General features: G+C 57.2%; 1 protein-coding gene across 5 annotated transcripts in view; it reads right to left on the minus strand.

Moving 5' to 3' along the window:
• Nucleotides 1–3946: 3946 nt before the first annotated feature.
• The window catches only part of KCNIP2 (potassium voltage-gated channel interacting protein 2), a gene marked incomplete at both ends in the record, with an annotated part of 42407 nt that continues 21847 nt past the window's right edge, over nucleotides 3947–24506 (minus strand). Inside the window, 9 exons of one of the 5 annotated variants that reach the window (XM_080621074.1) lie at nucleotides 3947–3994; nucleotides 4298–4360; nucleotides 4620–4724; nucleotides 5104–5211; nucleotides 5724–5794; nucleotides 5894–5963; nucleotides 6352–6472; nucleotides 7611–7710; nucleotides 18935–19037. In XM_080621074.1, coding sequence (XP_080477200.1) covers nucleotides 3947–3994; nucleotides 4298–4360; nucleotides 4620–4724; nucleotides 5104–5211; nucleotides 5724–5794; nucleotides 5894–5963; nucleotides 6352–6472; nucleotides 7611–7710; nucleotides 18935–19037 — 789 coding nt within the window. Of the gene's footprint in view, nucleotides 3995–4297; nucleotides 4361–4619; nucleotides 4725–5103; nucleotides 5212–5723; nucleotides 5795–5893; nucleotides 5964–6351; nucleotides 6530–7610; nucleotides 7711–18934; nucleotides 19038–24506 lie in introns of those variants that run through there. The other 4 variants (XM_080621075.1, XM_080621073.1, XM_080621076.1 and 1 more) reach the window with 4 other exon arrangements.

A 24506-nucleotide genomic window follows, 5' to 3' on the forward strand; every position in this document is an offset into this window, starting at 1 on the left:
GTGGGGCTGCAAAGGGAAAAGCCTTTGAAGCTGTTCTTCCCCTGCTCTCAGTACAGCCCGGGTGATGCTACTTTTGCCGGTGTTTGCATGCCTAGAAGGAGCTATGAGGATGGGCTTTGAAGCTGGGAGCAGCTCAGTAATTCAGAGCAGGGGCCTGAGGTCAGGCAGCATCTCTTCAGGGAGAAGCTCCAGCTGCGTGGAAGTGTGAGGGACTGGGACCCAAAGCATGACTCAGAGACCAGAGGACTGAGAATACCACATCCCCTGAGGCTGCATAGAGAGGTCAACAGGGTATCCCTTCCAGCCCACCCAGCACTGGGGAGGCCACAGAAGGTACCAGCAATGAGAAACCAGTGAGCAAGGAGCTGCTGGAAGCCTCAGTTCTGAGGAGAGACTGGAGGAAGGCTGCAGACATCACGGCAGCCATGTCATGTTTTAGGCAAGACAGAACAGAATGAATGAAACCTAATTAGAAATATTGCCCTTCCTGATTTGGACACTGTTCACCCTTACCCAGCTCACTCAGCTCTGCTCAAACCTTCCTCTTGTGTTTTTGAAGGCTGTTTCTTGCTCTTTGAGATTATTGTCACTGATGATATTTCAGCATGATGAGAAACCCAAGATGGCTGCGTTTCTGTCTCTGCCTGTACCTGTGCTCAGGAAGCTGCAGCAAAGAGTCTGGCCAAGGAGTGTCTCTAATTGCCATCGTGTCCAATCAAAAGCTTTCAAAGAGCAAAAATAGCAATTGTGCTGCTACCCTAAGTAGTACCTACCTTGTGTTGCCATGCAACAAGGCTTTATAGAAAAGGTAGTGAGTAGAAAGGCATAGAATTTGCATAGAAAGCACACAGTACTCTTAATACCACCATACACAGAGCGGGGCAGTCGGCTCAGAAGGGACCCTTAAGCAGGCATCAGGCTCACAGCTTTGATAGTGCCAAAATAATCGTGCAGTAACGGTTCTCCCAGTGTTGGAATCTCATCCTTTTCCAAGATGTTTGTATTTCTGGGCAGCATTCAGGATACTGGAGTGAATCACTGCCCTAGGCTGCATCAGCTGCCTCATCCAGTTGCTAAGCTGTTTTCCCACATAACTACTGGTCTTTTTCCCTCTGAAAGCAGAGGATAGGATATACTGGGAAGGGTGGGTTACACGGGTCTATTCCTCCTGCTGTACAGAGACCTGTGCAACAGCTAGCAGGTCAAAAAGATCCCTGGGGAGTCAGAGGCTTTGGAAACAGCAGACTCACAGCTTTCTCAGTCACACAATGGTAATTCTCCCCATAGCCAGGGTCTATCCTTTAAAAATGCTTGGGACTCCAGGCAGCTGTTCTCATTGAGCCTTCAGTTCTTGCACCACAGACTGCATAATGCTGGAGGGTGTCACTGTCCCCCCTCAGGTCTATTACCCTGTTGTTCTGTTGTTTTCTTACTTACCTGCTTCTTTTTTTCTCTTTGTTTTGCTTCAGTCCATTTTCCCAGTTTCCAAGGCTACATTTTTCCGAGGACCAGTGATCACCCATCAATTCACATCCCTAAAAGAAACCCATGTCCAGTCCATACCTACCTGCTCAAGATGGTAGCTGACTATCTCCTTGTTAGCTCAGCCTTAAATGCCACATTCTGACAAGGGCCACCTGGTTCCAAGCTCAAGTTCAACCAGCAGCATCTTCTGACAAGCTGCAAAAACACCTGACAGCTCCAGCTTACAGCCTTTTAGCAGGTGCAAGACTTCACTTACAGGGCTATCAATGGCATGGCCAGGCTGTTTGAAACCCTGTCCCCAGTGAATGTCACAGAGCACCCTAAAAAGGCTGCCAACCCTCTACAGAGACACTCAGCCCCTATTTCCCCCACTATCCCCAGGGAGCTGACAGATGCAAAGACATAACAGTGGTGTGCATAGCGATTGTGGTTAGATTTTATTGGTTTTTTGTTTGTTTTTATTCTTTTTTTTTTTTTTAACCCATATTATTGTTATAATACAAAATATACAGACTGGAGATGCCAAGCGGGTTGTGGGTCACCATGCCCTGTGCAGGGGGGTCACGCCATGCAACCTGCACCGTGAAGGGGGTGGCGGCATCTGCTCCATGTGTCAAGGAATGGTGGGTACCCCAGAGAGGGAGGACAGGGAGACAGAGCTGTGAGGGGTAAGGGTTGGAATACCTGCCCTCCCACCCCTGGGAGACTGCACATGGGAACTCAGCCCCACGGCAAACTCAGGAATGGGACTGTGAGATGAGCAATGTGTTGAATGAACCTAAAAAACACACCATGTCTGCAAGGGCTGGGCCAGGGGCAGTCCTGCTGGGGAGCAGCCCTATAGCTTTGGCTCAGGGCCCTTAGTTTAGGGTTTCTAATAGCTCCAACACCAGGGGCTCAGCCTGGGTCTAGGGCCCAGTGCAGCATGGGTATTGGCTTTGCTCAGCCCTTCCCTTTAATCTCAAACATCACAGCTGGGGCCAGCCCTGATTGCTTTTGGCTGCTAAGGACACAGAGGCTGAAGCAGCAGAGCCAGGAACTGATGAGTTTGGATATGTTCCCAGTGCCTGTGGGATTGCACAGAGGGGCTTTTGGGGTTGGCGTGGGTTCATTATCCCATGGGCATCACTATCCTAGCTACAGCTGAGGCCTGCCTGCACAGACCCAGCTCTGAGGAGCTGGTGGTGTGAAAAGCATAAGGAGCCCCAGGGTGCTGTATCCACCCATGAGGTCCACAGGCAGGATCTCACATGGCCGCACCAGGAGAAGGGGCTGAGCCTGCCCTGCCTAAAGGTGACCCTCCATCCTTCTGGAAGCACAGCAATGACTCCTAGGCAGTTCCAGCCTTGACTTCGTCCCCAAGGAGCTGCCAGCTCAGCCATGTCACCAGCACAGGGCTATGCCTGTGGGGACACCTCTCTGCCCCATTGCTCAATACCTGGTCCCCCAGGTAGGCTGGGGTGAGCAGGACATGGGAGCAGGGGAAGGTCAGCAGCAAATGGTGCTGGGAGCATGGCTGAGGCTCAAGAGGCAGGCTGGCTGATGGAGGCCAGCACATCTCCTTCCTCCGTGTGTCCCCGTACCGTGGCTGCTGTGTCCTAGGGAGGGGTGGAAAGGGTGTCTCTCCATTGGAGCCTCAAAGTGGATCCCTGACGTTCCCTGTATACCAGCACCCCGACCTTGAGGGATAGGAACTAAGGTTGCAGCTCTCTCAGCCCTGCATCCTCCATCCTGGAAGACCAGTGCCACAAGACAGCGCCTTGAGGTCCCTTTAGTCTCTCTTCATTCCACATCAGGATGAGCCTCCTAGGACTAACTGGGCCTCCTGGAGTGAGGAGATGCTCCCCAAAACTCATGTGTCAATGAACCCCAAGTGCCTGTGCAGCTGCCTCCTCCAGGCATGGCCCCTCTGCCCATGAGGGTGGCCAGCAGCTCCTGGTGGACATGCTGGACATGCTTCCTGTGGCAGGGCACAGCCAGGGCAAGGGAGGAAGCCAAGGCGCTGGCACCTGGTGCAAGACTTTATTTGTTTCTAGACAGCATCTCTGGAAGGTTGGGGCTGAGCCAGTGCTGGGGGCTCCTAGGGCTGAGGAGGGTCAGGGCTGGGGTACTGTGGCTGCACGGGGTGCTGTGCATGGGGGAAATCTCTATCACAGCCAAGGGCTGCGGTTTCCCTGCTTGGAGCGGGTGCAGGGTGGTCCATCCAGGCCAAATGCTCGCCCTGTGTCAGCCATGCCCATGCTCCAATGTCCTGAAGCACCTGCTTGGGATCCCCCAAGGAAAGCGGAGCCGGCCAAGGGGAAGGGAGCATCCCGGCGCCAACCATGTCTCCGGGAAGGGAGGCCTGTTTTCATGGAGGTGTCTGTGCAGCCAGTGGAGAGGAGGCTTGAAGGAAAAGTCAAGAGAGAAGCAGGTTCTGGGCCCAGTGGCAGGAGAGCTCAGCTGGAGGCAGGTCCGGGAGCTAAATCACGCTGTCAAAGAGCTGCATGGACCGCATGATGTTCTCATCCTGTGGGGAGGATGCAGGAAGTGAGTGGAACAGCAATCCAGGCAGCTTCCCTCAAGCCTGGGTTTAACCTCATGGCAGCTCTGACCCAGCTCTGTGGGACAAGAGCCTCAGGGATTACAGGCAGTTTCCAAGCCCCACTCTCCTCACCAGCACAGGAATGCTGGCACAGATACAGTTCCCAAAGCAGAGCCCCAGTCTTGCCCCTGGAAGCCCTGCCTTCAGCCTGCTCTGCCAGGAGGGCAATGGAGGGGACAGAGGTCCCCAAGTGGCCCAGCCCCAGAGCAGAGCTGAAGGTGACTTTACCTTCTGGCAGGACTCCAGGAACTCCTCGATTGTCACCACGCCATCCTTGTTCCGGTCCATTTTCTGCAGACAAGCACAGCACGGGGGACATGGCAGCGACAGTCCCAAGAAGAGCCCAGCATCCCCTGCTCGAGTTCCATATCCCACTACCCTAGCCATCCCGAAGCACCCAGCAGGACCAGAAAGGTCTTTTCTGTTCCTGGATCCAGCACAGTCCTGCTTCATCCCCACTGTGGGGTGTTTTCTCCTGCACCATGCTGGGTTTTGGGTACCCGCTGGCTCTGTGCTGGAGTTCTACCTCCCCAGGATGTGCTCAGCTCACCTGGAAGAAGTTCTCCACGTGCTCCCGGGGTGCTTCTTCCCGCATGGCTGGGTAGGTGTATTTGCCCATCATGTCGTAGATGGACTTCATGATGTCCAGCATTTCCTGGAGGGATGGGGAGCAAGGTTGCAAGGTCAACATGGGGCTCTGCCTCCACCTGGTGCCAAACCCACACCTTTTTCATGATGCTCTCAAAGGACCTGTGGGGTGCTTGGTGTGTTACTGCCAGCTGTGTGCACAGTGTGGGGCCATGTGTATACTTGCATGTGTGATAGAGGAAGTAGCACACCCTTCATCCATCCTCCACCCCAGAGACACACCACTGCCCAGGGGCCAGGAGGGACCTGTCTGCAAAGCTGAGCTCAGTAAATATTGACACCCCCCAGATCTCCAAAGCTCAGCTAATGCCCATGAGTCCTGCCCTCATCCCTCCAGGGAGAGATTTGTCCTGGCCTCAGGGACCATCCTGGACCCCCCATCCTACCTCTTTGGTGATGCAGCCATCTTTGTTCAGGTCATAGAGGTTGAAAGCCCAGTTCAGGCGATCATCAATGGTGCCCCGTAGGATGGTGGACAGCCCAGACACAAAGTCCTGCAAGGATGGACAAGGCAGACACATGCAGTTGCATCCACAAAGTGTCTCATGGACACAGGGCACAGCCCTGCTTGTCCCTCCTGCAGAGGGGGAACTCAGCCCTAAAGCAAGTGTGCCCTGGGGCTGGGCTGGCAAGGGAAATATTGAGTATCCAAAAGAGCCTGTGGAAAACTGAATATGTCCCCAAATATGTCCCACACTTGGGTCCCAGCACCCAAGAAAACAATGTGCATTAGGACCTGATGTTTAGCCAAAGCCTGAACAAGACCCAGCCATGGCTGTGCCTGCCACCCTAGGTACTTACAAGACACTGGTCAGGAAATACAGAAAGGCTCCTTTTTTGTTGCTTTTCACTGTTTCCCCACTGCCTCTAGGAATTTAATAAACTCCTCCAGCCCCTGTGAAGCTCTTCATCCATCTCCAACAGCAACACTGCAGCCCTGCCCATGGTACCTGAAGGAACATGCCCTCCCTGCCCCACTGCCGTCTCCTCCTTGGTCACAGCTCACCTCAAAGCTGACGGAGCCGTCATGGTCAGTGTCGAAGGCGTTGAAGAGGAAGGTGGCATATGTGCTGGAGTCTGAGGGAAGGTAAACAGTGTGAGGGGGTGCCGTGTAAACCCTTGCCCTGTGGAGGCACCCATGCAGGGCATGGCAATGGGGCAGGGATGGGCGCTCACCTCCCTGTGGGAAGAACTGTGAGTAGATCTGCTTGAAGTTTTCTTCATTGACAATGCCACTTGGGCATTCCTGCCAGGGCAAGCCACAGCATCACCTCCATGTTACAGAGAAGGGCTGAATTGAATCCTCTTGAATCCCTGCATCTCCCCTGCCATGCCCCGCTGCTCTGCACTGCCTGATAGGGCGGATCTAAGGCAGCTTGGAGCATCTCCCTAATTTTGTGTGCTGCACTCCTCACTGGAGGAGCTCTGCATCCCAGGCACCCAAGGGATGGAGCGCAAGATCAGACCTCCCAGCTGAGCTCCTGGGAGGTGGGATCAGGCCATAGCCTGATAAGCTTCAACCCAAAGGTCCAAAAAGCCTTTGCAAACCCCGGGCACCGCTGGGTGCAAAGCACCCTCCAAGGTGGACATGGCAGCAGAGGCAGGGCTAACAAAGCTGGTCAAGGAGTACTCACATTCTTGAAGCCTCGGTACAGGACCTGCAGCTCTTTGCGGGTGAACTTGGTCTGCTCCTGGAGCTGCTCCAGCCCCTCGGGGCGGTGGCAGACGGTGGAGAGCTCAAACTCATCCTCAACGCTGTCTGCAAGGAACCCAAGGGGAAGAGAGGGCGGCTGAGGCCAGCACCATCCTGCCCTGCCCTGCTGTGCTGTGGACAGGAGAGGTACCTTGCACAGCACACCCTGTCCTCTCACCTACCAAGGATGACATGCTTTCGGAGTGTTTCTGGAGCAGGAGCTGGGTCTATGCCAGCAGGGAACACTCAGGGACACCCTTGGAACAGGCTTGTTGCCCGACATCCTTGGGCAACAGCCCCCCAGCCTCCAGTACAAAAGGGGGGTGGGAAACCCCGCAGTGCTGAGAACCCCCTTTCTTGCTATTCTGTTTCACCCCAGCAGAGACATCTGCCCTGTGCAGCTGATACCGTGGATGTCCTGCAGGTCTGTGCTGCACTTGGACTTATGTCCAGCAGGGAACTGTCCCCCAGACCCAAGTCTCCCCTAGCCTTATCTACACCCATCCTGCTCACTGTGCCCCCCCTTCATTGGTGGCTTCTGCCCTCCATCCACCTGGCAAGCTGCAGAACCCCTGCCTGCAGCAACCAGGACCCCTTGACCACACTGCAACCAAGAGGGACTGTGACCCCACAGCAGGTACCCGCCATCCATGAGGTAGATCATCTCCTGCCCCTTCATACTCACCTCTTCTCCCAAGGGGGGCTCAGCTCACACCATGGGGCAGGGCGTGACCCTGGCCAGGGGCTCACACTCACCTCAGGGCCAAACACACTCAGTGCAGAGTGGGTAGAGGGCTCTGGACAGCTCTGTGCTCACTCCCTGCTCAGCCCCTTTTGCCCACCTCCGTCACACCTCCATCTCCAAGCCAACAATGAGCAACAACCTCCCAGCTCTTCAAACAGTGCCAGGAGGGTCCCACTTCCCCGAGTCAGCTCCAAAGCAGGTCTCGCCACCATGCATCCTTGTGGGAGCCACTCCGGGGAGCTGGACAGGGGGAAAACCAGCCTGGAAGCAGGCGAGGACAGAGGTGGTTGCAGAGCCCAAAGGATCGGACCCTTCTAAGGCAAGACTGATCCTGACAGCCCCAAACCCAGAGCAGGGGAGTGGTGGAGGTGACCCCTTCCCTTGGGCAGGGCCAGGGCGAAGGGCAGGCAGCAGCGCCGCTGGACACACACACACACAAAGGCAAGAAGAAGCACTTGCTTTCGCTGAGCGAGGGGATGGATTTGGGCCGGCAGCAGGGCAGCAGTTTGAGGAATCGCTGCTTCAGCACTTTTTTAGTTTGGCCCGGTGGGTTGCCTGGAAGAAAGAAGGAGTCACCAAGCAGAAGAGTTAACAGAGCAACGGCCCCGGACCCAGCGCTGCAGGGTGAGCACCCGGCGCAGGAGAGCAGGGCAGGGGCAGCACATGCAGCGTGAGGCCAGAGGAGCAGGAAAGCAAAGCCCAGCCCAGGCTCTGCTTGGCCTTTCAGCTTCAAACCCGGCAAACCCGGCACTGGAGTTTCCCTCCTTGGGAAGCATGGGGATGGCAAAGGGACAACCCTGCTTGGCTACCCATACCCAGCCCCTCTGCACCAAACCACTGGAGCATGTTGGGGTGCACTGGAGATACCCAGCAGCCCAGAGACTCAGGAGATGGCCGGGCTGGACTCTGCCCGTTAGCCTCCAGGAAAAATACCTGCTCCCTCCCCTCCCCATGGAGCTGTGCAGAGAGGCAGGGCAGGATGGAGCCCAAGAAACAGCCTGCAGCTGAGCCGAGGCATCGCATCCTCCCCAAAGCTTGGGCTGAGTTTGATCCTGCTGGCACCCGATGGCTGAACACAAAGCATGCACCAAACCCAGCCATGCAGCCTGACTGCAGCATGCACCCCCTCCCCAACACAGCACCGGGATCCGACCCCAGGGAACTGCTTTGAGACAGCCAGAAGGGGAACAGGGCTCAGGGCTTTGCCTCGGCCAGGCTATGGAGCAGGGTGAGGGGCTCCTCACATTAGCCTGGCCCATGGCCATCCCTTCCAAGGGTCCCTGCATTAACAGCAGGTCCCCTTACTGCACAGACCCCACCACCACCTCCTGTTCCCCCTTCTGGACCCCACTGGCTTTACTCAGCCCTCTCTCTCCCAGCTAGTGCTGCCCCACAGCCACAGACCCGCTCCCTCCCTTCCCGCACGGCCCCACAGTGCCTCAAGCCAGCCTCAGTGCAGGAGTAATGCCACAGGCGGGGAGGAGGAGAAGAGGAGGGGGATGAAGGCCGTGCTGGGCTCCAGACCCCAAAAGGAGGCAGACAGCAGCATAGGGCACCAATGGGACGAAAGGTGCAAAGTCCCTTTGGGGCTCTGCTGACATCGTGTTTGCTCCAAGGGCTCTGGACATCTGCAAGCAGCAGATGCCTTCATCCTGAATCCTGGTTTTGGGGTTGTTTCTCTAGGGGCCTAGCAGATGGGGCTTTCTTAGCCTTGTGGGGCTAAACTGAGGCCCAGGTGCTGGGGAAATGGTGCTGCGTGGTACCCAGCTCCAGGATAGGGATGTGGATCTGCATCCAGCAGCCCCTGCTAGGCAGGTTGGTCCTCAAGTGCCCACAGGTAGGACCTGGGACCCTTTGAGCCCACACGAAGGCAGCAGGCTGGGGCAATGGAGAACAGCTCCAGGAGATCATTGTCCGAGCAGGACATCACATAAAGCCACTCAGAGAGGGCAAGCTTGTCCCCAGGGAAGTGGCACCCACAGGAGGGTGCTAGTGATGTGCAAACATGTAGGGATGCACAAATGCACCCCCTGGCATTTATCATTTGTCACAGGGTGACAGGGGCAAGGGTGGGGGCCAGGATCTTGGTGCTGGCAGGACAGCACAGCCTGGCTCCTGTCTCTCTGGGGTTTGCAGGCAGGTGAGGAAAAAGGCTTTTTCCCTTCCTAGAAGCAGGCATCAGTTGTGCATAAAACACGATTTGACCCAGCTGCTTTTTTAGGGCTTTAATTTGCAGAGAGAAAGGGAAATTGCACCTTTCAGCCTTCCAAGGATGCTCTGGGTCCCTCTGGCAGAGCCGAGCTATGGGAACAGACCTGGGAGGCAGGAATAGCCCCTTCACCCAGGGGAAAGGGACAGAGTGAGCAGAGCAACACCCAACGCCAGGGTGATGGACCAGGGGAGGAAGCAGGGCGGGAGGGAAACCACACAGCGACAGAGATGCAACAGAGAGTAAACTGTGGTTGGACTCACAGGGGCAGCAGGTATAGGCATGTGCAGTAGGTCAGGTCGGGTGCAAGTTACACTTTAGTTTGTTATAAAGAAGGAAAAAAGAAAAAATAAAATAAAGAACATGGGCGTTTGCTTAAGGAGGAAACCAAAGAGGGCCCGATTCCAGGGGCCCCGGGGCAGGAGAGGGAGCACGTTCAGCACATGCAGGTTAACAACAGGAGAGGGGTGACTAGGGCTGGGGTTTTGCTGTCCTGGCTTTGGACAGGTGCAGGACACACCTTCCACTTTCTGATCCCAGCATCCAAACCATGAGCATGTCTGGAGGCTGCCTGGGCTCCCACTTGCTGGGAAACAGCTCTGCCCAAAGCGGGAGCAGAGCCTGGCCAACTGCTTCCCTGCTGGGCACACTGGATGTCCACAGCACAAAGCCCTGTCCCTACCAGCAAGAGCTCCTTTTCCAGCCATCGCTCTGCCTCTCCACCTCTCCACAAGAGCCATCAAGTGCCTGGAAGAAAGCAAGCCAGCAGAAAGGGCTGGCGGTGGTTTATCTGCAGTGGGAGGTCTGCTGGGTTAAGTGGCTTGTCATTTCCTATGCGTCACTCCACAGCCTAGCATCTTTGAAACACACATATACACAAACCAAGCCTCCATCTTTGGGCAGCACCAAAAGGAGAAGGGATGTGTCCCTGGGGGCTGGATCAGGCCAGTGCTGCCATGTCAGGGGGTTACATGGCGCTCGGATGACACCCTCTTTCCCAGGGAGGACCTAAGCCTGGGCTGCTCCATGGCCTCCCCAGAGAGAAGGCAGGAGCCAGGGTCAGCCTGATACATAACTGTGTCCTTGCCTTCTCCACAGAGCCACAGGCACCACCACCCTCGCAGTAAGAGATGGCTGGGGAGACCAACCCACCCCTTGTAGCACCATCCTGCTAGAAAAGACCCTACAATAACAAACCAACAGTGCCAAAACTCTCCCGTTCCCTCAGTAACTCCTCAATAAATGCATCACCATGATGGGTGGAAGATGTGCATTCCACAGCAAGACCCTCCTTAGTGTCCCCAACTCAATGCCTGTCCACGGCACATTCCAGAATGGGAGCAAAGCATCAGCAGCTTGGTTCCATGGGGCAACACTGGGTCAGGTGGAAGGGCAGGAGGAGTTGGTACCCCAGGGACAATCCACCAAGCACCCTGCCCTAGGAGCAGGGATGGGCTGGGAGAATGCACTTGGTGAGGGGACCCTCTGCCTTTTCAGGGAGCATGGTTGGGAAGCATGAGGACAAACCCCAGTCAGGACAGGGGGATGAGCCAGAGGAAGGGGCAGAGCAGGGCCAGGGGAGCATGGGGAAGGGACTGGCAGTTCCCAGAACATGCTCTTTTCAGTAGAGGAGCCACTTTCATCGACTTCCAGAGCATCCCCTTTTCCTGTGAGGCTGAAGGCATGTCACCAAGCTCCCCCTGCCAGGCCATGGCTCTGGGTCCATCTGGGCAGCAATGCTGAGCCCAGCTGCCCCTAAAACCTGTGTCTCACAATCATCCCTGTGTAGGGCTTAGCTCTGTGCAAGGTCCACCAGCCCCCAGCTCTGCTCCCCCTCTGCAGTGCCCAGCCTCGGACAGCATCACCTCCTGCTGAGGGGACCACAGCTCACAGGGGCCTGCAATGAAGGCTGCAATGGAGACAGGAGCTTCCCCAGCTGCCTGGGGGGTCAGGATGGGTCTCGCCAGCAGCAGCTCTGCAGACAACCCTCATCAGTCAGTGGTGACAGAGCTGAGCGTAACCAGGGCTAAGGTGCCTGCAGCAGCCGCAGGGGCCAGACAGTCATCCATTAGGGGAATGAAATCAGAGCTGGCATCTCCCAGGGCAGGGGACAGACAGTGAGTCCCTGTCCTGAGGGTGGGACGGGGCAGCCTCTGCCCAGACACCCAGAGCCAGAAGGGCTGAAGGTGCTGGGAGCAGCAGAGCTGCTGGGTGAGACCTGCAGTTCATGGGGCAGCAGGGACCCAGGGAAAGGGTGTTTCACAGTGCCAGGGAGAGGAGAGGGGCTGCACAACCCTCATGCTGAGGAGGAACCAAACGGAGAAGAAGGCATACGCCAGGAGGGGCCATAGAGCAAAGTAAGGCTCACAGCAGCACTTGTCCCCGTTCCCATCCCCAGCCTGTGACACTGCTCCCAGACAGCCTGGCTGTGCCCAGAGGAGATGCTGGCAGAACAGTCATTTCTCAGTACAAAATATAAAGTGAAGGGGATGGGACACAGGTGCCAAGGGACAGTGGAGCTCAGGGACTCTCCAAACACAGCCAGTAAGGCTGCAGGACTGGGACAGCCACGGTCATCACCCTGCTACAAAACCTTAGCACAGGGACACATCCTGCAGGGTCCCCATCACCACCTCTATGGCAGGGACATCTCTGGCAGCAGGAACTGGCACATCTAAGGTACCAGAGGAGGCACTTTAAATGCCCCAAAATATACCAATACCCCAAAAGTGCCCCAGTAGAGCAGCAGCTCCTCTTCACTGCAGGAAGTGAATCCTATAAGAGAGCTGGCACTCTGCATACCCATTACCCAAATGCCATCCATACCCTCGCCAACAACACACAGGGACAAACCCTGGACATACCTCATCCCGGCCAGATCCCAGGCAGCTCAGGGATATCCTCCATCACAAGGGGACTGAAAGCACCTCCTGGCCACAGCACCTTCATCTCCTCCCTCTAATCAGCTACTAACTGGTCCTTTGGATCCCTCCCATCGCATCCCAAGATCTGCCTGCCCAAGGGAATGTGATCTGCAGCCCCTTCATCTTGCAGCGTCCCCAGCTGCCAGCACCAATCAGATGGGATAGGGGCAAACAAACCCCAAATCACACTCACGCAGTCTCTTGGCAGCCTTTGTCTGAGCCAGGATGTTCGTGCCACAGCCAATGAAGGCTGTCAAAGGAGACAAGGCAGCAGCAATGTGCAGCTCTCTGCAATCCCACCCTGACCAGACACAACCAACAGGTCGTGCATCACTCTGACATGTTTTGGGTCCTCTTGTCTGGCCACATTCAGCCCTGTCCTCAGCACCCACATGCTAATCCGAGGAGCTCAGCACCCACAGCAGCCCCTTCCCTCCACAACCCTGGCACAGCCCCACAGGGAGGGCAAAGGGGCCAGGGGCTCCAGGTTCTTTCAGCCACATTCCCCCCATAGTTGCCAATTCCTGCAGCAATGGGGGAGAAACTTCCCTTGCACAGTGCCATACCCCACATCCATCACTTCTTGCCTCCAGGTCCCACTCATCTCCCCAGCTCTAATCACCCCATCATCTGACAAAGCCCAGCCCCCTGCATCCCAAAGTCCCAGACTCCAACACCCCAGAAAGTCCCAGTCCCTCAGCAGCACACACATTGCCGCACCCCAATGCCTCCAGACCCAGATATTCCCCATCCTAATGCTCCCAGATACCATAACTTTCTATCATCCTGCACCCCAACACCCCACATCCAAGTGTCTCCAGATATTCACATCCCTCATACCTGTGCAGGGGTTCCTCCAAGCACTCAAGTGCTCCCCCCCTGCCCCGAGCACCCCAGCGCTCCCAAACATCCTTATTCCCCCAGCTCCTTACACCCTAATTCCACCCGACACCCTCACACACCCTAATAACCACACACACACACATACAAAACCCCCAAAACATACCCAAATCCCCCCCAACCTCCCTGCAGTCCCTGGGACAGGAGGTGAGGAGCAACTCCACCACACTATCCCATCCCATTGCAACCCCAACCCCATCCCCATCCCACCTCCCCTGGACAGGTCGATGATGCCCAGGGCATGCAGTAGCTTGAGGCTGGAGCAGAGCAGCAGGATGATGCCCACCGTTTGCAGCCCCTGCGGGTCCCAGAGCACCCCAGCAACCGACATCCCCCCAGACACGGCCCCAGCAGGCAGCTGGTCTCAGAGCAACAGACCCAGCAAGGGAGGAGAGGGGAGGGCAGGGGAGGAGAGACCTGCCTTGGCCCTCCCTCTTCCCGCCCCAGCACCCTCTGGGGTCCCTCAGGGCACCCAGGCTGCAGAGGAGGAGGGAGATCACACAGCTGCCCAAGGGACTTAGAGGTGAGCTCTCACCGCTGCATCTACACAGCCTGGCACAGGCACCCCACCACCGGGAGCCACAGATGGGTGCGGAACTGCCACCAATGGGTGCATGGAGGAGACTTGGCTGTTTCTGACTCTCACCCAGCAGGGGTGACCTCATCTCTCACTGGGACATTGATGCTACCGAGCCCAGGACCAGCCCCTCTGCCTTATCCCAAACCACCAAATCTGCCCCCCAGCGGTGCCCCACCTTGCACGCACCCACAGCATGGCATGAGGAGCTCCCTGCCTCAGAGCTCAGCCTTGTTCACCAACCACCTCCACAGACAGCTGCCACGCTCACCTCTTCCCTTTTCATCCCCTTCTCCTTCCCCCTGTACGTCTTTGCACCAGTAAGTAAATCACAGCCACATCCAAGATCCATGGCACGAGGAGGAGCCACTGCTGGGGTCTGCCAGCCCTGGGTACCTTGCTTGCTGCTGGAGTGGAACATGCCCATAGGGTGCTGCCTGGAGGGAGTGCAACGTGGAGGGGCAGCCAGCTGAGGTGGGGGCTCCCTGCAGCCTACCCAAAGCCCTGCCTTGTGGGCAGCAGGGCAGAGATCCGAGCCTGGCAGCAGTGGTTATTAGAAAGTCTTTGGTCCAGTTTTCTACACATCTCTCACCTAAAAGCTGCTTCTGATCTGGCCACCCCCTGCTCCAGTGGCACAGCAAGCCCCTGGGTGGATGCCCATGGCAAATGAGACATTTCCCTGCATCCCTGGGAGGAGGTGCTGCAGCCAAGCACAGGCATTGTGTGGAATATCCTGCTACCTCTGTTCCAGGGACCACAACCCTACAGAGCCCTGGCCAGGGCACCTGTATTCCTACCTGTGCCCAGTCCTGGGGTCTAATCCCACCCCTTGCAGGGGAGAGGTGACAGAGACCCCTCTGAGCTCTCACAGCACCCTGTAGCCAACACAACCCTGAGCTAGAGAGCCCCAGACCAGCTTCAAAACAGCTTCTGCCATTGGACTCCAAAGTTCGATCCTCCATCAGTGGAACAGGACTGCAAGGCAGGGCTGTCGCAACAGGCTCCCTTGCTGTCTAGCTTTACTGTCTTTTCTCCAGCCTGCAGTCTTCTCTCACCTCCCCATGGCTGAGCAATCTCTCTGCCCCTCCATCCACTAGCTCAGAGCCTGTCTTCGGGGCAGGATGCAACAGTGGGATTCCTGCTCTGTGTCCAACTGGGTCCCCTTTCTCCCCTCTCCAGGCACATCAGCAACAGAAAAGGCAAGCCAGGCCAGGGGGAACTGGGAGGGAAGCAATGTGAAAAGTGATTAACATGAGGCCGGAGGCAGAAAAGATTCAACAAGCTAATTACATCTGGCTGGGCTGAGAGGGACATGACACCACGCAGTGGCAGAGTTGGTGGGGTGAGCGCTGTGGGTGCTGCCGTCCTTGCGGAGCTTGGTGCTGGGAGAGCTGCCCTTTCCTGACCATGGCAGCAGAAACCACAGCCAAGGGGAACCCAGAACCAAGTCCCCTTCTCCCCGAGCTTCACCCTCTCCAGGCAAGGCAAAACACTGCAGCCATCCTGTGTCCATAGCAATGGCCAGGGCTGATGTCCCTGGGTGTGGAGCATGTGGAACTTGCTCCAGAGGTGAATGTAGGGTCCCTGGGAGACCTTCTTCTCCAAGACCCAAGATTGCAGCCCAGCTGCAGCATGCCTCAGAGTGTAAGGCTATGCAGGGATCCAAACTCAGAGCCCAGCCACAGCTACCATACATCTCTGTCCTTGCCCTCCTGCTTTGCAGGCCCTCACCATGAATGAGCATCTCTCTCCTGATTCAGATACAAGACCCTGCCCAGCCCTTGGAAAAGGAAAGGCAAGGGTTAAACCCACTGCACATGGGGAAATCTCTGATGCACTCTGGCCCCTGCAGCTGCCCAGCATGGCAGGCTGGAGTTCATAGAATCATAGAATAGTTAGGGTTGGAAAGGACCTTAAGATCATCTAGTTTCAACCCCCCTGCCATGGGCAGGGACACCTCACACTAAACCATGCCACATACTCCAAGATGTACCACACCTGCAGCCAGCTTGCCTTGTACTCTCAGATCTGTCAAACATGCTGGGCTGGATGGTGCCCTGGGCCCGGGGATCCCTGGCATCACGCCCCGAAGGGCTGGTCTCTCCTGCAGCAGAGCCTCCACGCTAGTGCCAAAGGGGTTCCTGGAAAGCAGGGCTTGACAGAGGGCTTCAGTCTCACCAGCACCACGGGGATGCTAATTTTCTCCCCTGCTTGGAGGGACTCTCACCCTATGTCAGGTGCCAGGAGGTGGCCATGCTGCTTGCTGCATAGCATCCTCTGAGGCGCTGGTGGCACCCAGGCTGGCTGCTGCTCACTCCTATTCCTCCCAGGCTCTGGAGGGGTTTGGCACTCTCCCCAGTCCCTCTTCCCCCTCTGTATCCTCAGCCCTGGGGCAACATCTTTAACCCCCTGGGGAAGGCAGGGGCCAGCACACCCCATATCAGGGGCTCCCCAAGGCACCCTCAATCCTGCCTGCCCCATGTACAGACCCTGACCCAGCTGAGGCAGGGACAGCCCTGGGCAAGCACCAGATATCTTGCTGACAGCAATCTGCAGCTTCATCCAATGCTCATCAGAGGCTGGGCTACACAGGCGGCTCTCCTGTCTTTCACCTCCTCTCCACACCTCCTCCTCCCAGCCAGGACTGATTGCTCTGTGCTGAATTATTGATGCTGCACTTCAGGAGCCAGAATCTATAGCGTTTCTGTTTGTCTGCCCCCTCCCAAGCACTTGGCCAAAGCAGGCTTTTGTCAGGGGACTGGAAGCCCCTGGGTGGCTCTGCTGGGAGATGCTGGAGGCTGGGGACAGGCGTGGTGGCACAGGGCAGTGATGGGGTGACATGGCCTGTCACTGATTAACCAGTCAACTCCAGCATCAATCGCCCCTGGAGCACAGCACATCCACAGGAGATGCTCCACCACTGCTGCCAGACAGCTGCTCTGGCTGTGCCAACAAGGCTGCAGTGGGGTACAAGGGGAGACAGTGACGGGGCCAAGGGGACAGCGTGAGGGTGTACAAACAACTAGCACTCCTGTCCAAACCCTTGCTCAGAGGGGGTCCAGCTCCAAATGGAGAACAGATTGCTTGGTGCCTCATCAAGCTGAGTCTGGGAACCCACCAAGCTGCAGTTCCCTCACATTGTCTCCCTCCCCTCTGTGGTCCCTCCAGGACAGAGTCTCACTGCAAGATGCTCCCACTGAACCCTTCCTCAGGGCTCAGGTATTTTTCCAGGCTGCTATGGAGATGCTCCAATCCCAGCCCATCACTGCAGTGGCACAAAAACTCCCAGCACAACCCATCCCCAGGACACCACTACCCTGAACAGAAAAACAGTGATAGGCAGGGATGGGGCAGGGCAGCAGCTGGAGCAGAAGCATGGCAGGAGGTATTGATGGCTCTGGAGCCGGGGATGAGGCCCGTGTCCATTAGCAGACCTGAGCCATTAGTGTATGGTTTCACACTCTTTGTGGTCCCTGTGCTGTCATTGCTGCCCAGGCATGGCTGATAAACAGCCCCCCAGAGAGGACTCAGCATTTCCCAGCCCCAGACATGCCCAGGACCTTCCCCAGAGAACAAACTGCTGCCTTCCAAGCCAAGGTGGAGACATGTGTGACCCATGCAACAGCATCTCATCTCAACATGCAACTGTTCACCTGCAGGACTCCCCTATGGTGTCCAGGACTCCCCTCAACCTCATCCAGTTTCTGCCCCTTGAGCAACACATTTCTCTCCTTTCCAGACACCTTTTGCTGATGGGAGCAATTGCTGCCAATCCAAGGCACCTGAGTCTCACTTCCACCATCACAGCTGGGGTGAATCTCCAGGCAGGCCAGAGGGATCCATAGCTCCCCAGCATGGGGATGAGGATGGATGGGGATAGGGTAAGCTGTGCTTCTCCATGCTGCACAGTGACACCAAGTTCCTCCTAGGGACAAGAGAGGACTGGCAGCAAGGCAAGGAGCAGCCACACAGGCCAAGTGAGGGCCCCTGCCTTGTCCTGCACCTCTCAGTAGGGTTGCTTCAGGGGCTGGGGTCTCTCTGCCTCCCTCTTCTCCGCTGTGGTGGGAGCTGGTATGCAGCAGAGCAGCCGCAATCAATGCCACTGACTTTGGTCCAAAGCTTTGAGCAGCTGCACAGAGAAGCAAAAGCACAGGGAGGGGCGATGCAACCATCAAATCGTCAGCAGAACTGCAGAGGGGGGTGCAACCTGTGCACACTCAGTGTGCCACTCCCCAGGGTTCACAGGCAGGATGCCTTGTATTGAGCTCAGCTGCTGCCTCAGTTTCCCTCCTGGCATGATCCACCTAGGAGTGCTGCTGTTGGAGCACAGGGGCAAAGTGAGCAGTTAAGCAGCAATAAAAGCTTCCACTCACCATGCTTTCTTGTCCTGCAAGCAGGTTTGAGGGACCAGAGTGAGAGATACCCTGATCTGCACCAGTGGACCAGGCAAACTGCCTGTCACCTTCTCAATGTGCATGTGCCCTAATGCCCAGGGCTGGGCAAGATGCAGCATCCTGTCTGCAGGCATGGGCAGGGCACACAACCATCACCCCTGGAGTCCAGGGAGTACCCAGCCAAGCCGTCCTGAGCGTATCTGAGAGTCTCTGAGTATCCTGGCTCTGCCAGTTGTGCCCCACACACACTGCTCAGCGCCTTGCAGGGCACGTCCCCAGCCAGGCAGCACCCCCTGTGTCCTCTCACACTGATCAGGGGCCACAGTGAGAGCCAGAAGCAGGGAATGCAGCAGGCACCCATTCTGCCCAGGCCTGGCTGCTCTGTAAGCTGGTCCTCAGTCTGACACCTCATGTTCTGGGTGAGGTGACCGCAGACCCTGGGGACACCTTGTTCCCACAGAGGTGCTGGAAAACATCCTAGTGCTTACTTGTACGCTCATAGAGTCCCAGCCCACAGCACTCAGCACACATCAAAGCCACCAGCATGCAGCAGACACCCTGCCAGCCCTCGTCCCCTCCTCACATACCCAGACACTGAGACCTTGCCCGGAGCAGGCAGGACACCCCTCTCCTTGCATCCTACGCCCCTACGAGCAGAAGATGGACACCATGTCCCAGGACTCCCCCATGGATGCAGAATCCTTGGGGTAGCTCCGGACACCCACCGCGTGCCCCCTGTGGCCCCGGAGCAGCCACCACCACCCGCACCCGTTACCTTCCAAGGACACAGGCTCGAAGAGGCCAAATTGCTCCAGCACCTTGACGAAGAGGACCAAGACCACCAGCACCGCGATCATCTCAAGGCCTTCCAGGTTCATGGTGGGGGTGTCTCATGGCCCCCCACACATCACCTCCTCCCCACCACAGCCCTAAAGCCCCCTCACCCCAGTGCCGCAGCTGCCAGACCACACATCCCCAGGTACCCCTGCCTCTGTCCCCAAGGGGGCATCAGCTGCCACCCCTCTACTTGGGGGTGCCCACCATGAGCTATGTGCAAGCAAGGGGTCAGTGTGGGGCTGCAGTGGGCAGCTCGAGGAGCCAGGGCTGAAAGCCCAAGCAGAGCAGGGCTGTGCCTGTGATTAAGAGCAGAGAGAGGCCAAGTGGAGAGAGGCGTGGGGGGGGTGGCAGGGCTGGGGGGGCTGGGGGGGGAAGAAGGCATGCCCTCCCATTCCAATGACACCACCTCCATCGATTTGCTTAATGCAGTTGCTAAGGAAACAGGCCACAGATATTAAAAGGCACTCGGTTCCCGGGGGGGAGACGGGGAGGGACAGGACGCTGGGCACTGGCTAAACATCCAGGATGGGGATGACTCAGACTTGTCCTCTGTGCCCCACAAGCATGCCAGCCCCATGGGGACCACCAGGGCTGAACACCTCGAGGTCCCCACAACCATCTCCTGGGGAGGGTCTGGGCCAAGAGGTCCAGCTGCCCCATTTCCATGAATGACCCAGGGGTTTTGCTGGGAGATCCAAGGGGATCTCCAAGGGAGCAGGGAATGTGATGCAGGATGCCTGAGACACTGCCAGACCCACAGGCAGTGCAGCAATAGGCAGAAGAGGAGGTCCAAAGGGCCCAGCCAAGGTCACGCAGGAGCTGCAGGCAGAGGGCAAACCCAGGCGTTCGGTGCCTCCAGCACACATCCATGCACAGCCAGTGGGGCTATATTTAGCTTCTATGTTTTTTTTAACAACATCCCAGCCCTTGTCTGGCTTCTTGGTCACAGACCAGAGGGACCAGGCGCTCACTGCTCCCTGCCCCATTCCCTTGGGATGCACGGCTTCCCCTGGGGATGCCGCTGGCACTGCCCATCCCTAGCTGATGAGTTCCCTGAGGTGGGGCATGACACAAGACTGATCCCAACTCCAGCACCAGTGTGGCAGGCAGGGAACAGGGCTGCCCCCATGTCACCTCTGCCCTCCCATCTCACACTGTACCCCCCAGGAGCAGGCCAACTGCTCCAGGTATGTGTGGGGTGGCCATGCCCAGGCTATGGTGCTGACTGCCTGCACAGGCTGGTGGCTCAGTCCCAGGTCACGGCATGACTGGTTTATCTAGCAGCTCCGTGCCACCAGGCTTGGCATCTCAGGGCTGTGCTCCCATAGCTCTGACACCAGCAGAAGATGCCAGCGATGCATTAGAGGCAGCTCAGGGAGGAGATAAAAGTCCTCCCTGGGGAAACATTGTTCAGGCTGGAAGTTTTCAGACCTGACATTTCCTTTTCTTGGAAAGAGGCGAGTTTCCATGCACTGAACCTGGATTGCACCTGGCTGGCTCCCAGCTTTGCCCCTGAGTCCGTCTCTTCAGAGACAGGGTGGCAGAGACCTGTTGCACTCTTGGACGAAGTTTCCCACTGACACCAATTGCATTTTAAAGCCACTTTTCTTGCTGAGCCCTGGTTGAAATGGTTGAAACCATCCTCTCCTCAAGCCTTCGGCTGCTCCCAGGGCCGATGCCTGTCCCCCATCATGGGGCTATTTATAAAACCTAACTTTGGGCAGACACAGTGGTAGAGGAGCTCTTCCAGCCTGAGCCTGGGGCAGATCCCCTGCAAAGGAATCTGCTCAGCCCATGAGAGAGGATCATCATCAGCCCCTTGTGTGTCTCCATCAGCATCATGGGATGCTGGTGCTGAAGGGCACAGAGGCAGGTCAGCCATGGAGTGACAGCTTCCCCGCCTGCCCTCCTGCCTGTCCCGTACCAGCCAGCCTCCCTGGTGGAGCAGTGATAAATCACTGCCAGCCACCATGTCAGGATTACTCATTTCCACGCTGGAGCCATTAGTAAAAGCCCTCCACTGTTCTCTGCCAGCACAACACAGAATCCAATCAGTATCCCATATCCCAGTGCCACACACTGTACCAGAGCCCAGCTCTGTACCAGTGTACACACACTGTACCAGTACCCCCAGACTCACCAGGGTTGCTTGCCCAGAGCACATCCCCTCCCTCCAAAGGCAGCTCCAGATGGGCTGGGGGTGTCAGGGGATCACTCCCTTGGTTCATCCAGGTCCCCAGTGATGCATCTCCATCCGGAGCTGCCCCCAAGATAGAGGAGACACATGGGACCAAACAGGGGGCTTTGCCCATGGAGCCAGACCCACAGCCACCTGTAAGGGATGCTCGAGAGGCCATCCAAAACATATGCACCCCACCAGAAGTGGGATAGGGCTTTGTCCCCCATCCCTCCAACTGACATTACTCCAAGGGGTGGCTTCTTGCCCCTGCAGACAGCATTTGGCCATGCTGTCGGAAGAGCCACGAGGCTGTGGCTGAGCCTCACAGGGAAAGGTCACACGGATGGATGGAGTAACACCCACCCTGGGCAGCAGAGGCCCTGCCTATCCCAGACACATGGCACCAGTGCCACCCCTCCTGCCCTGCTCCTTGCCTTGGGGGTCTCAAAGCCCCCAGCATGCACATCCCACTGCAGCGAGGCTTAGAGAAACCCTTCACCTGGGAGACCAGGACCCCCGCCACATCCCAGAGGAACCCAACACACCAGCTGAGGAGCAAAGATGTAGGTTATGCCCAAAGGGACCGAGAGCCCCAAAATGCAGGTTGAGGCCCCAGCATTGGCACTGGGCATCCCACACAGAGTGGGAAGCATCAGGAAGCCCTGTCTGCGTCCCCATCAGACAATGAGGGGCAGTGGTACCCAGATTCCAACAGCAGAGCCAGATGCCCCCAGAGTAGCCCTGGGCACTGCCTCAACTCAGCCGTGGCTGCCACTGGCTGCTCTCACGCACAGCAGAACAGGAACAGGGCCAAGAGGAACAAACAAAGTGACTGAGGAGGAGATCGAGGTGCCCCAGAGAGGCGGAGAGGATGGTCCCCAGTCCCCCTCTCCTGCGCCAAGCTCCTGGCTCACCTCACCACATAGCTTCTGGAAGGGGAGAGGATGGGCCAGCGTCACCTTGTCCCCTTCTGCCCCAGCCCCGTACCTTCGATGCCGCTGATGATTTTGAAGCAGCGGGTGGTGAACCAATAGGAGATGAGGAGAAGGATGGCAATCAGGGAGGCATAGAGCAGGCTGTCGTTGTGCAGGGATGTCCTCTCCATGGCTCCATCCCCTGTGCCTGCCTGTGCCCCCCACCCAGCCCCACCGCACTATCTGGGGCAGCCGTGTCCCGGCAGTCCCCCCCCCGGAGGAGCCGGCCACCACGGGCAGGGAGGCGGGGGGCCGCGTGGCAGGCAGGCAGGTAATTGGGAGCGTTGTGTGAGAGCCAGGCTCCCAAACCAATTACCTTAATTGTGCTCAGGCAGCACACGGCAAACAGTTAAAAATAACCCTCCCAGCCCAGGGGGAGAGTGGCACCGTCAGCCAGGAGAAGGAAGCAGGGGGCAGAGAACAGATGAGGCTTGTTACACATGTGGCTGCATCTCTGTGACACAGGGCCAGCAAGGCATCACCACAGCCCAATGGCTGCTCTGAGTTCACTGATGACCCTGGGACATTGAGGGCTCAGCCACTCTGCAAGAAGAGCTGGGAGTCCTGAAAAAGGGGCTTCCCAGGGAATGACGCTGCAGCCCCAGATAGGCAAATGCCAGGATCTCCGCTGAGATGCCTGTGCCCGTCCTTGCTCCAGACAGTGGGCCTTGAAGGAAAGTCTCTCCACAACCCTGCTGGCACAAAGAGCTGGGTCAGGCAGAGAGGTGCCAGCACCTCATCCCCTGCACCCCAGCAAACACCTTCCCAGGGATGCCCTGGGACAGCATCTGCTTTTCTCAGCTTCGAGTCAGAGCCAACCACCTCAGTTCTTGTTCTGCAATGCTGGGTGAACTTGGGCAGTGCCACTGTGGGTTTGGGCACATGCACTCACAGACCCCAAACCCTGTGGGACTAGCTGCACCCATGTCTTAGACAACTCCGGTCCCCATACTATTCTTGTCCCCATCAGCCACCCCATGGGACACATGGCTAGGAAAGATGCTGGACCCGTGTTTCACCAATGTGCATGTGACACCTCTTTGTGTACAAGGTGTCCCATCCCAGCCCCTGCAGCTACAGCCAGAGCATGCGGCCACCCAGGTGTGTGGTGAGGAGCACAGCATCATTTCAGCTCTACCCCTTTCAGAACCCAGGCATCCAGTTCTGTCCCTCCCTCCCTCTTCTCTCATCCAAGACTGGCTGCTCTACACAGGACAGGTGGCAAAGTGGCCCCAGCATGTGCCCATGGCTCGGCACTGGGGAGGGCAGCAGGCCCTGTAGCACTGTGCCAGGCTGCAGCCCAGGCTGGCACCGACTCCACGCCACATCTGCCACTTTGTGCTGTGACAGTAACAGCCATGAAATGTCCCCTGCCCAGCCACCCCTGCCCCAGCTCTCTGGTGCTGCTGGCAGCGCAGCCCTGCCACCCAGCTAAAATCAACCACCCCACCAGCCACCTGCTGTGTATAAATAGAAATGCCCAGGAATGGGGTTTCTTGCCCAGAAAGCAGCTCTGTGCACACACCACACCATGGGCAATACCCAGAGCCACTGGGTAAGCAAGGTGGCTGGTCCCTGTCCCCATCCTCCCAGCAGCTGGATACAGGGGACTGTCCCCTGCTGTGGAACAGGAGCATATGGGGAGGGAGCAGGGCCAAGGGACCTGTCTCATCAGAGGGGGACCATGCACCCTCCATGACCACAGCCAGGATCTGCCCTGCTTGGGGGCAACCCTTGTGTGCTATCCATAATGCTGCTTCTAGCCTAGTGTGCCCAAAACAGGACCGTTGGGCCACAGCAGAGGTGATGTAGCCTGGGCACATCTGGGCAGCAGCTGCTCAGGTCCCTTGGGTGCTGCCCACCTGCCAGGGCAGCCAGCCTGATGGATAGGAACCTCTCCTTTTTTTTTTTGGTTCTCAGGGCCTTCATCCATTAGGGAAAGTTAAATTTAGGTTACAGCTGATCCCTTATTACCTCGCTGCTAATCAGAGCGCGAGCAGATTATTAATAAGCACATTAAAATATTGGCGAAATGCTATTTTTGGGAGGTGAAGTCACAGTTTTAATCTGGTTAATTGATTGAATCATTTCTCTTTCCCCCCACTGGCGACCTGTCCTTGGCTAGCTTCCCAGGGCACCCACCCAGGACAACACCCACCCCAGGGCCCAACGGGGTGGGCACCCAGTGCCCTCCGTAGTGAGCTCTGCATGACCTCCTTTATCTATGCAGGGAGGGCAGAGCGGCTTATTGGCCTCCAGAAAGGGCTGATAGGGGAGGACAGCAGCTGGAGGGGGAACAGCAGCCTGGTGACTCATGTGCCACAAGGACTAGAGCAGCAGCTAGGAAGGAAGGGATG

The sequence above is a fragment of the Psittacula echo genome, assembly GCF_963264785.1.
Source record: "Psittacula echo genome assembly, chromosome: 6".
Taxonomy (NCBI): domain Eukaryota; kingdom Metazoa; phylum Chordata; class Aves; order Psittaciformes; family Psittacidae; genus Psittacula; species Psittacula echo.